At 44.2% G+C, this 12,333-nt stretch overlaps 1 protein-coding gene across 3 annotated transcripts in view; it reads left to right on the top strand.

The window, feature by feature from the left end:
* Positions 1 to 12,333, top strand: part of SUSD4 (sushi domain containing 4) — a 120,798-nt gene that overhangs the window by 66,771 nt on the left and 41,694 nt on the right. Inside the window, exon 4 of one of the 3 annotated variants that reach the window (XM_048503545.1) lies at positions 10,611 to 10,790. The exons of the other annotated variants lie outside the window; for them this stretch is intronic. Within the exon in view, the coding sequence (XP_048359502.1) occupies positions 10,611 to 10,790 (180 nt within the window). The remainder of the gene's footprint in view (positions 1 to 10,610; positions 10,791 to 12,333) is intronic. 3 annotated transcript variants of the gene reach the window in all.

Raw genomic sequence — 12,333 nt, 5'->3', positions numbered from 1 at the left:
GCCATGAAGCTGGCTGTGTTTAACTGTCACCCTTAGAATGTTCGTGCAGCATGTCTGTGGCCTGAGGGCTTAGAATGTTTGTGCAGATGGCCAGAGATGAGCAGTGAAAACAGTAAATAGGTAATACTGTTAGGTAATACGAGTGGAAGTGAAACACAACACACTTTGCCATGTGAGATGTCAGGTTGAGTTCCTCCCCCTCACACGCAGGTAACTTTCACTCTCTGTGCCTCACCCACTGCTACCACACAACACACATACTCTCATACACATCCAGCTCATCCTCACACACCTCACTCTGCCCTCCCTCACATCCAACCACCACTTACCCACTTCCTCACCCATATTCGCCACAGCTCTCTTTTACTAAAAGCGAGCTGGAGTTTGCCTTTTTCTTCTAAGAAAATCTGCGGGGTGGGGGCGAACCAACACTACTGGCTCCACTTCTTTTGCACATGGTCCTTTAAGAACCCAGGGAGCTGGCCTCGATCTGAGCGCCTCACCACCCTGCCTCTGCTGCCTGACTGGGATAGCCTCCTTGCCCCAGTAATGCCTTACCCAACCGTGCGTGTCAACCAGCCTCATGGACAGTGGGATTCACACTCTGGACAGTTCCGTTGTGGAATGGAAAGGATTACCTTATACTAAAAAAAACAAGACACCACCATATAACGACGTGAATTGAAAAGGGAAAGAGGGATTCCATTTGACCACCCCAAAAGTCTATGCTGGGGATCATTGGACCTGCACGGACATCTGTGTGGGTTGCGAACTGTGATGAGAAGGACAGCAACGCGTGGCCAGGCCCGCTAGTAATCTTTATAAAAAATTGCCCTTTTAATGTATTCTGGATCTTCTGTTGTCACTGAGAGATCCCTGTGTGTATGTGTTTGTAAGGTTTTGTTCTCTTGAGAACTCTATCATTTCCCTTCATGTTTACCATGAGACAATAATTACTTTCAGAATGGCTAGGCATTTGTGAATATCCTCACTCCCATTTTAGCATATTGATTACATTCAACTTATCTTTTTTCAAACTGCTATTCAGAATACCATAAATTGGAAGGATTTTCATGTAACATTAATTACAAATGTAGAATTGGGTATGTTTTGAGTTCTTGGCCTCAAATGACTTTTTGTATTATTGACTGTAATGTAAATCATTAAAAAAATGAAATGAATAAATTTATCCATAGTAATGTGGAATAGACTGCAAATGGCAGCTGTAAATATGCAAACTGTCTCTCAAATCCCAGTCTTCATATAAAGCAAGAACTGAAATAAAACCTCTGTTAAATAGGGACACTGAGTTTTGGAAGGAAGGAGTGTGTGACTACGGCCTTTTAAGTTAGGCGTGAATTATTTATCTGATCAAATGTATCATGCATAAAAGGGAATGCTTGTGAATTTTTAGTTGGGGTAATCTGAGGCAGGGAAAAGCTATTGACCTATTGGCTCATCATTCAGCTATGCCTTTCCAGTATGTTCAGTGCTGGCTATTTAGAAACAGCAGGGGTGGGGGGAGAATGCCAGAAAATCAGGACATAGTGCAAATGTCCAGAGCCCTTTGGGGGTTGGGCGGTATATGAAATTGGTGATGGTGATGGTGATGGTGATGGTGATGGTGATGGTGATGGTGATGGTGATGGTGATGGTGATGATGATACAAAAACAGTTATACACAGCAAACAAGATCAATATGCTGGATTTTGTATTACATCACACGTCGGACACTTCCCAAGCATCTAGGACTGTGTGATATATCAACGAATAATGCGTGCAGAGCCGAGTAGGGGGGCCTTTTGCAGCTGACATATGGTGATTTTGTCAGCGCCAATTGTTTTTAAGTTGTTGTTGTTGTTGTTGTTGTTGTTGTTGTTGTTGTTATAGATTTCACAGCGGCCAGATCTTTAGCTGGTTGTTGGCCATTCATTACAATTCGAGCCTCACCCAGAGGCCTTGGAAGTTGTAATGTATTGACAAAGTATTTGTGCGGATCCCAGCAGGGCTGCCTTCTGAATTTGACAGATGTTAATTTTATCAATTTGAAGATGTTTCAAGTGCTGCCCTAGTGTTTTTGGAATGGCACCCAGCGTGCCAATTACCACTGGGATGACCTCAGCTGGTTTGTGCCATAGATGCTGCCGCTTGATTTTCAAATCGTGGTATCTAGTGATGTTCTCCTGTTCTTTTTCAATGATCCTGCTTTCACTGGGGACTGCTATGTTGATGATGGTCACTTTCTTGTCCTTGATCACGGTAATGTCTGGTATATTGTGTTTCAACACTTTGTTTGGATTCGAAAGTCCCACAGCATCTTGACCTTCTCATTTTCCATTACTTTCTTAGCGTACAACATTCTTATGTTGTAATTCTTGTATAAATTCCAGTGGATCATCTTGACCAGTGAGTTGAGCCTCTGTTTGTATTCAGTCTGGGCAATTTTTTTGCAACAGCTGAGGACATGATCTACAGTTTCATCAGCTTCTTTGCATAATCTGCATTTTGCATCATCCGAGGATTTTTCGATTGTGATGTGGTCTGCATTATTAGCTTGTGTATTGTCGAAGGCTTTCACGGCCAGATTCAACTAGTTGTGGTGGGTTTTCCATGTGGCCATGGTCTGGTAGATTTTGTTCCTAACATTTCACCTACATATGTGCCTAGCATCTTCAGAGGTGTATCACAGAGAAGTCACAGAGAGAGAGCCTTGAAGGGTGAAGTAGATTCAAGTGCATAAAAAAGTAATATTCAAGAATGTTACTGCTGAAAATGTCTGTATACAAGACCTGTATACAGTCCCAGTGCCCTTGTAAAGTTCTTGTGCAGAGCCATAGGACCCATGGGTACAAATGTCCTGGGCGGGATCCCATCAAGTCATGTGGGGAGCAGAAAATTGCCTCCTACACTTCTTGCCTGACTGGGCCTGCTCGGCAGATCCTGTGGGGCATCCATCCCGTGGGACAGCCCTGCCTATTAAGGTGGCTTAAGGTGACAGACTCAGCATTGCCAGGAGTTTGTTCACATAAAGAGAACTTAATTAGATATTTACCCTGTTTATCCGAAAATAAGACATCCCCTAAAAATAAAACATACCAGAGGTTTTGCTGAAGTGCTAAATATAAGGCATCCCCTGAAAGTAAGACGTACCAGTAGCAAAGTTTTTGTTTGGAAGCTTATGTGCCCCCAAACCCCTCCCCCTTCCTGCCTCGCCTGGCCCCACCCCAACAGACTGGTTTGTGATGACAACTACTGTACAGTATATAATAAACGTTCATTTTTTTTTGTTCAACAATAAATGTGAATTCTTCTTCATGGAAAAATAAGACATCCCCTGAAAATAAGACGTAGCACATCTTTGGGAGCAAAAATTAATATAAGACACTGTCTTATTTTCGGAGAAACACGGTATGTCTCCACAATCAGTGAACCTTTTAACTTATGGTGAATCTCAATTTTATTCTACAGTTTCCTAACATCCTCAGGGCATCTATGCAAATCATTATTTTGTAATCTGCCCCTCCCTTCATCTCTCTCTACCCCTTCCAAAAGATATTCCCTCCAAACTGTCCCCCAGCATCCTCAGAGCCTGCATGCAAATAAGCCTTCTTTTATGTATTGTTGAAGGCTTTTACGGCCGGATTCAGCTGGTTGTGGTGGGTTTTCCGGGCTGTGTGGCCATGGCCCAGAGCACGGCCACACAGCCCAGATAACCCACCACAACCAAGCCTTCTTCCCATTTGCACGTTGTCTGCTCCCAGGTAAGCATGATTAACAGGCAAGAAAGGGCTGAGAAAGCAAGGAACGAGTGCCACTGTGCATGTGCAGAGTAAATTTCCACATGGCTGGTGTTTGTTTCTGCATTGTTGGGGGCTGGGAAATAGCAAAATCTCTGGCACACTGGAGCAATGGCGAGTTCTGGTTTTTTATTTTCATTTCTTCAGTAACTACTGAGCAGAGTTCCTGTTCAAATAAGCATCCCTGTGAATCCTTGTGTTTTGGGGACAGCATGCTGAAGCTGAAACAGTTGGGGTTTCCATGATTATTTGATCAGTCTGTTACATTTTGATTTAGTTCATATTTGTCTAGTCTTCTAATGTGGCACACAGGGTGGGTGGCATGGCAGGGGGGCGGCAAAATTTGAGAGCTTGCCCCAGGCACAGTTTTCCATAGATGTGGCTGGGGGGGGGGGTCTTTCTGACTCTTTGCTAATTAACTGCCTTTTGCCAAGAGGTGTGGGATGCGTAATTGTTGTGGTCAGATATGTGGTCAGAGGTTTCAGCTATGTTGTGTTGGTGATTTTGGGGTGACCGAGTGCAAAAATCAGAAGGATCCATGAGGATCTGTGTGTTTTAACCACATTTTTGTGCCACTGTGGTGCCACAGAGCATGGGCTGCAGGATTATTGTGTTCAGACATATGTCTAGAGGCATGAGCTGTGATGTGCAGGTGATTTTGGGGGTGACCAAGTGGAAAAATAATGAGCATTCCTAAGGATCCATGTTTTTCAAACAGGTTTTTGCGCCACTGTGGTGCCACAGAGCGTGGGATATGTGATTGTTTTGGTGCTGCCTGTAGACTAAGATATGTTCTATAGTTTCATGGTGGTTTAATTTCATTCCAATGCAAAAATCATGTTCTATAATGTGATGGTGACTTTGAGATGACCTGGTGCAAAAAAACCTTTGTTCATGGTGTGGGAGGGTGGCCGCTCATACAGGTGAGGGGGGGTTAGGGTTAGGGCTCCTTTTTTCTAGCTACGCCTCTGCCCTTGAGCAATGTGAAACTCAGAGAATGGAGGTTTGCAGTGTGACATCTGGGTGCTTTCTTCACAACACAAATAAAACCTCTTGAGGACATTAACAAAAGTGTTTTGGGGGAAGAACTCAGCACATTTTTTTCTCCCAAGACATCTTCAGAAAGTCTTGTTTCAGCTCAACTCATCATATTTTGAAACTGTTACCGCGCTGCTCAGGATAACACTTTCCGTTCCAGAGGTATCCCGCTCTCGGCAGCACCCAGGAACCCAAGCAAGACCCGACAAGGCTTGGATAAATAAAAGTGATTTATTGAGATGCTGACCTAAGTGTCAGCACCTCCCTTCCGCACAAAACACTGCGCTGCCTAGCAGCCTTACAACATCTTAAATACCCTTTCTTTCACGTCGGGGAGCTCGGGAGAACTCCAAGCACAGCCCACCAATTACCCATTCACATTAACAGAATTAAAACAACTCAATCATTCATTTGCAACATGCAGGAGACCAATCAGGAGATCCGGATAAGCATTCCCTTCTTGAGTTTCGCGCCAGAGTAGGGTTTAGGCGATGATCGTGTCCACTGGCGGGGAAACACACAAAAGTGTTTCCCCAGGTAAGTCCGGGGGGTCAGGAAGCAGAGGGTGATGACGAGATCTTCCTTATCTGCCTGCTGACGGGATTAGGCAGGGCGAGGCGCTTCGACTGAGGTCTTCCTTTGTCCGCATGCATCAGGAACCTTTACACGTGAATAGGATGTGCCCAGGTGGGGCGGAGATGGCTCGCTGCCTTGGGCTAAGGAGGTTCCATACAATCGCAAATACAAGGAAACTTACAAATCCTACTTCTACCTAATACAAATCAGTTTCTACCTAATAAATACAAAACAGAATAAATCTTCCAATCGTTTTAGTTCAGACATAGTCCAGGAGCGGGATTCTCTCCTGGCTCCACTATCAAAAACACTACACTAGCGATCTTTTCCCCCCAAGATGGGGTCGAGTTGTTTCTTGCTTGCTGTTCAGAGAGCAGGAAACGTCTTATTTCTCCAGCCTGATCTGCTAATCTCTCATTTTAAGAACATAAGAACATAAGAACAAGCCAACTGGATCAAACCAGAGTCCATCTAGTCCAGCTCTCTGCTACTTGCAGTGGCCCACCAGGTGCCTTTGGGAGCTCACATTCAGGATGTGAAAACAATGGCCTTCTGCGGCTGTTGCTCCCGATCACCTGGTCTGTTAAGGCATTTGCAATCTCAGATCAAAGAGGATCAAGATTGGTAGCCATAAATCGACTTCTCCTCCATAAATCTGTCCAAGCCCCTTTTAAAGCTATCCAGGTTAGTGGCCATCACCTTCACCTCCTGTGGCAGCATATTCCAAACACTAATCACACGTTGCGTGAAGAAGTGTTTCCTTTTATTAGTCCTAATTCTTCCCCCCAGCATTTTCAATGGATGCCCCCTGGTTCTAGTATTGTGAGAAAGAGAGAAAAATTTCTCTCTGTCAACATTTTCTACCCCATGCATAATTTTATAGACTTCAATCATATCCCCCCTCAGCCGTTTCCTCTCCATACTAAAGAGCCCCAAACGCTGCAGCCTCTCCTCATAGGGAAGGTGCTCCAGCCCCTCAATCATCCTTGTTGCCCTTCTCTGCACTTTTTCTATCTCCTCAATATCCTTTTTTCATTTTCTCCCACCTACCATTTTTTGAGTCGTTTGAATTTCTCCATTGCCCGCTGCCATTGGGTGACAGTTCCCTCAGGGATAAAGTTTGCTTTTACTGGCATTCATTTCCAGGATCACCTCAATCAGTGATTAAGTACATGGAATAAAGGAATCACAGCTTCTCCTGCCAATTACAGCAACTTGTCTGTTTCCCATTTAAAAAACAATTTTGGGGAGGTAGCTTCGAAGCTTCAGAGACTCGGTATGAGAATCAACGTGGATTCTCATATCAAGTCTTTGTAGCTTTGAAGCTACCTCCCTGGAAATTTAAAAACAGCCAAGTAACATGTTGCCATAATCAGCAGAAACTGAGTCCATTCATTTACTTTAATCATTGAAAAGGCACCCAGCCATGATGCCAGCAGAGCAAACCTCCCAGGGGAACTTCAGAAATGACAGGCAGCATGGAGAATTCAAGCCTCAGAATAGTGAAAAAGAGAGAGAATGGTGAATGACTCTTTCTTTCTTGCAGATGAATGCTGAATTTGCATGCCTTGTTCCTTTTTAGCTGGAGGGATGCAAGAAGTGAGCAGTATCTTTTCAGAGCAGGGAAGTTTTTCCCCAGGAGCGTTTGCATGCAAAAGCCCTCTCCACAAGCGCACAGTCCTGAGAAAGCTTCCCCTTCCCATTAGTTGTTCCCATGCCTCCATTTCACTGGGGAGGTCATCTAGGGTGGCTTGTGAACATTCAGGTATCCAACAGTCTAACCAGACCTATCTCAAACTAAAAATTTGGAGTTCTAGGAGGAGGAAATCTGGGCAGTAATTTTGGGCAATAATTCAAAGAGAAGAAAGCACATGGACAAGACAGGGTTTGTTATGTAAGTCAGAACTCAGGTCACACAGTTGCACACATATGCTGGAATAATGAAGGCAGCTGTTACATTTAGGAGCAAAGACTTACATTTTCCTGAGCTTAATGGTAGGCAGAGGAAGTCACATGTAAACATTCCAGTTAGTGAATAGGGAAGGTTTGAAGCAGGGAGGAGGTGTGACTAGGGTAAGCTTTTGTGACAGAAGGATTCCCACATAAGGAGAGCAGGAAGTGAGTGTGGCGCTTCCCCTCCCTGCGCAGGGCCCTTGGGCGATGGAACCTTCCATCCCTCCCTGTCCTGGGGGTTGTCCTCCCCAGAGATGTTCTTTTCCAATTGGCCCGAGGGGCCAAGAAACAATTTAGCCCGCAGGGCGCCTGGTGTTGAAGGCTGCCCCCTCTGGCTTCTCCAGCTGTCTCTTCCCTACCCCCCCCCCCCCCCTCAAGTCAGGCAGTCTGGCAAGCCCCTTGCCGCAGTTGCCTCACTAACGGCCGGAGTTGGCTAGACAGATGATGTGCCACACCCAGTTGCCTCACTGGACAAGCAACTACTGCCTGATGGGAGGTGGTCCTGGCACACCCTCCCAACGCACCCTCCTCACGAGCTGTCTGGCCCTTCCACCACTCCACACCCCTCTCACGTCACCCTGCTGCAGCGACAGCTCCTGAGCTTCCCTTTGCTCTCCCTTAAATCCCCTTCCCAGACTCACACCCCCCCCCCTGCCCAGCTGCAGCATGTCCCTGCCGAGCCGATTGGGCTCAGCTGCACTCCGGGCGTGGCCGGAGCTACGGAGCTTCGTTTCTTTGAAGCATCCTCGCGTCAAAACTTCAACGCGTTTCCACGCCGGTCCCGAGGAACCCCCCTGCCCAGCCGGCCTCAGGATCGTCGGCTTCAGTCCGGGCGCGGGGGTGGCTACTATCGCTTTGCCCGCGCCCGGACAGTGAGAGCATTGGAAGTAAGTAAGATGATCGCTGTAAGAATAATAGTCAGGAGTTGCTGAAGTCTTTTTGTTAGGCAAGAAGTAAAATGAGACTGTGGCAGAGCCAACTATGGCCATTTATGCATTTACTGCTTGTGCCATGGCTGTGTGCTTAGCAGTGGGAATTTCCCGCAGTTTTCCATTTAAAAGGAAAATCTGCTGTGAATTGTTCCAGCCACATCAATCTGATCGACCATTTTGATCACCTACCACTTCCTTCCCTTTCCATTCAACTTCCCTCTGCCCATATCCTCCAGATCAACTCCCAGACAATGGCTGATCAGCCCTTTTAGGTGGGCTGGTCAGAGATTGTAATAAAAACAGAGGCCAACAAAATGCAGGCTAAATGGCCACACTAACAGTGTTTAGGCAATCACTATGATCATAGGTAACTTAAAATCAGCCTTCACAATTCTGCTATAATGGGGAGGAAGCAAGAGGAATTGGGATTAATTTAGAAAAAACAAATTTCCCTAATATCATAGGCCAGAATCCTGAAGAATAAGAAGCTTTGTTATTCAGATGCATCTTTTCCTCCCTGCCTTATACTTGAAGATGTTTTCTAGATCCATCTGAGAATTAATCTGCTTTGTTGAACTCCTCCTTATACAAAAGGTAATTTGACAATTAATTATGAGATCTTTTCAAAAAAAGAAAAACTGTTTGCATCTATATGTTTACTTCCTCCATGCACAACATACTGATTTTTCCTTCATACAGCTCTTTCAACTTATTACCAAACAGTGTTCTGAAGTTTAAAAAGTTAAAAAGAATGTGAGAATTTTTATTTTAAGCGATTTGGTTAAAGTAGATGGTTTCATGATTATGTGAACATACACTGGCCCATTCCGCACAACACAAATGTCTTCAGGACATTTTTAAAAAGCATTTTGAGGTGGAATTCTGCAGTTTTCCCCAAAAAACATTTTAAGATGTTTTATTTTTACTCCAGATGTTTTTTTTAAAAAAAATGTTGAATTAGCAACTTTTTTCCTGAAGTTGCTTTGAAAACATTTCCTGCTTGTTGTGTGGAGAGCAGGAAATGTTTTATTTTTCCCACCCAACTTGTTACAGCTTTAACTTTTGGTTTTTGAGCTGCTCAATCCCTGCCATTTTCTGCCACTTCAGGCTTCTCCATGCTGCTCACCATTTGCAAAAGCTTCCATAGATGCTTGCCCTGCTTGCAGCACATCCACCTGCCATGCCAGTGTGCAAAGTACATGAATAAAGTTAGTTTTGACTGCTTATTCCATACAAGAGTGGTTTTTCCTTTTTTGCTGTTATTTTCAATGAGATATCTTTGAAGATACAAAGACACAATATGAGAATTGCAGTCAATTCTCCTATTGAGTCCTGTCGCCAGCTTTGAAAATATTTCAATTAGAACCCCCAGCCCTAAGAAAAAGTCTATGTAAGGTGCGTGGGAATTGGCAATCAAACTAACCATTATTCGCGTACTTCTATACAATAGGAAATGGTGCTGCAGGTCAAGCTGCAAACAGCAGAAACATCTGTGGGAACAATCTGCAAACGGTGGAGCAGCAGAAAATGATGCAGCAGAAAATGATGGGCATGAACTGTTCCGAAACCAAAAGTGAGAGCTGGGGGGGGGGGGGGAGGAGGTGGACAAAACAATTGTTTTCCCTGAAACACATTTCTCAAACTATGCAGATTTTAAAAAGCCAAAACGGTTCTTTTTAAAACATCTGCAAGACGTTTTATTTGTGTCAAGTGTAATGGGCCACTGTATAGGATTCTGGTCCATGCTAGCAAAGTTGCGCTGTTAAACCAGTGTGGTATAATGGTTATAGTGCTGTACTGAGAATAAGAAGGGGTTTAACTCACACTTGATCTGAAACTTGAAGGGTGGATCTTGACTGTGTAAACTCTGCGAAGCTGCAATGAGTTAAAAATGATAGAGTCATTGTGCTCAGCTTCAGAGCTTCGTTTATACTGTGTCTTCAGTTTTCCTTTATAGCCCTATTGCTAGTGGAACAGGTTGCACTCTTCCTTGTACTATAAATATAACTTTAAATTTGCACCAAATACGATGTGGGAAGGATAGATTTGTTGCTAAGAAGTCTAACATGTACATTCTCTTCCTAAAGACTTGTAATTTTTACCATAATGTATCAGAATCTAACATCATATAAGTGTCTGAATGCTGATGAGGCCAAGAACTGTGGCAATATAATGATCAAATTAATTGATAGTAGAATATAAAAGAAATAATCTTGGACCGCATTTTGTAACAGTAACTAGTATTGTAGTTTTTTAAAGAGCTTTGCCACTAATTTAGTTGGCCGAGTTGTTAATATGTAATTTCTTTATGAAGTCACAGATTGCCTTGCTCCACATGTTGAAGATGCAGAGGTTCATAACAAGACATACAGGACTGGAGATAAGTTAATAATCAGCTGTCATGAAGGATTCCAGATCCGTTACCCTGACTTAGACAACATGGTTTCAGTATGTCAAGATGATGGAACGTGGGATAACCTGCCCATTTGCCGAGGTTTAGTACACCAGAACATCCTATTTAATAGTTCCTTGCACCTTGTAATAGTGTAATACATTTATTTTCTTGGTTTACAACTGGAGAGACGAGTGTCGAGTGCAAAAACACCTAAGCAGAAGGACCCCTTCCTATAAAGATGGGTATTCAGTTGAAACGGGCCATTTAGTCTATATAACACTTCCTTTTGGGAACAGCCATTACAGTTTCACTTCTTTTTATTTTGTCTTGTCTTTCAGAACCCATTGTGTTAAGAAATTAGGATTATTCTGTTCTTTACTCATTTAACAGAATACAAGTTAGTAAATTCTGAACTCATTTGTGGGGTGCAGTTTAACACATGCCCTCGTATTTTCAGTGCTGGCTCCCACACTTAGGAATTCTCTTCCAAAGGAGGCTTCCTTCTCCCTCTACCCACTCTGATGTATGGTAAAAACCTCTTCATATCAAAAGGATTTTTGAGGAGACAAATACTTGGATTTTTTCCTAACTAGACTGACCCCATGTACTGCCAGGTAGCATCTAATAAAATAAATGCATATGTGACATCTTCATGTTCAGTGTTTCCCTGCCCTTGTGTCCTGCTTACCAGATTGGAGGCAGCTCCCAGGCCACAACAGGGCTTTAGCATTCCAGCACAAAGTCAAAGTGGAGGATTCAGTAGTACAGTCCAGAATCCTAACCCAAGGTCATCAAGTAGCAAGAGTCTGAGAGTTTAAGCAAAGAGGGTAACTGGTAGGCTTCATCTGGGGTCCAGTCCTCCAGATTTCCTCAACTACCTCAGCAACTCTGCCCCAAGCCACTTACCTGCAGAACTTGGTAAGCCACAGTAGCCCAAGGAGGGGGGAGAGCCAGCAGCAGCTATCCCAGGCCAAGGCCAGCAAAGGAAGGGCTTGTCTCAGAGCCCTGCCTGGCAGGAAGCTGGCCCAGAATTCTTTTCCTTTCCAGGAACCAAAGAACAGAGGAAGGGCAAGCAGAGCTTTAAAGGCAGAGACTCAGGAAGGGCCCAGCCAAAGGGGCAGGCTCAGAGGTGGGGTGGCGGGGGAGAAGGCAGAAGCCAGCAGCTCATTGGGGTTGAGAACCCAGGTTGAGAATATCTGAGACCCAAGGAAGGTCCCCGAGGAGACGGAAGCATTGTGGCTGAGTCAACAAGGAGCCCTAGTAGCCAAAGGCTCATCAGTAGGGTAGTACACAAGCTGATTCAACACTGACTGCAGCTTTATATAGGAGCTTCCCTACAGGGGTTGTTAGTTTCTATGTTAGGTTTTCCTCACCAGCTAAGTCAGCACACCTATTTATGAAGAGTGCTGGGGCCAGGAAAATTGTAGTGACTTATCTCTCTTTCCTAGCATTTCTTTAGCAGAAGGGAGGCCTTGGGCTATCAGCTATGCAGTTCTGTACATGGTCTGTGCCTCAACCTTTTGCTGCCTTGGAAGCACATCAACATTTTCTGTCCCTTTCTTAATAACCCATAACATTAATTTTGCCTTCTGCTTGATTATTGCTCATTTGAATTTGTAATCACTCTGATTACATATCTGTC

The sequence above is a fragment of the Sphaerodactylus townsendi genome, linkage group LG01, assembly GCF_021028975.2.
Source record: "Sphaerodactylus townsendi isolate TG3544 linkage group LG01, MPM_Stown_v2.3, whole genome shotgun sequence".
In the NCBI taxonomy this organism is placed as follows: domain Eukaryota; kingdom Metazoa; phylum Chordata; class Lepidosauria; order Squamata; family Sphaerodactylidae; genus Sphaerodactylus; species Sphaerodactylus townsendi.
Note: the sequence above shows the minus strand (reverse complement) of the source record. Positions and strands in the feature narration are given on the sequence as shown.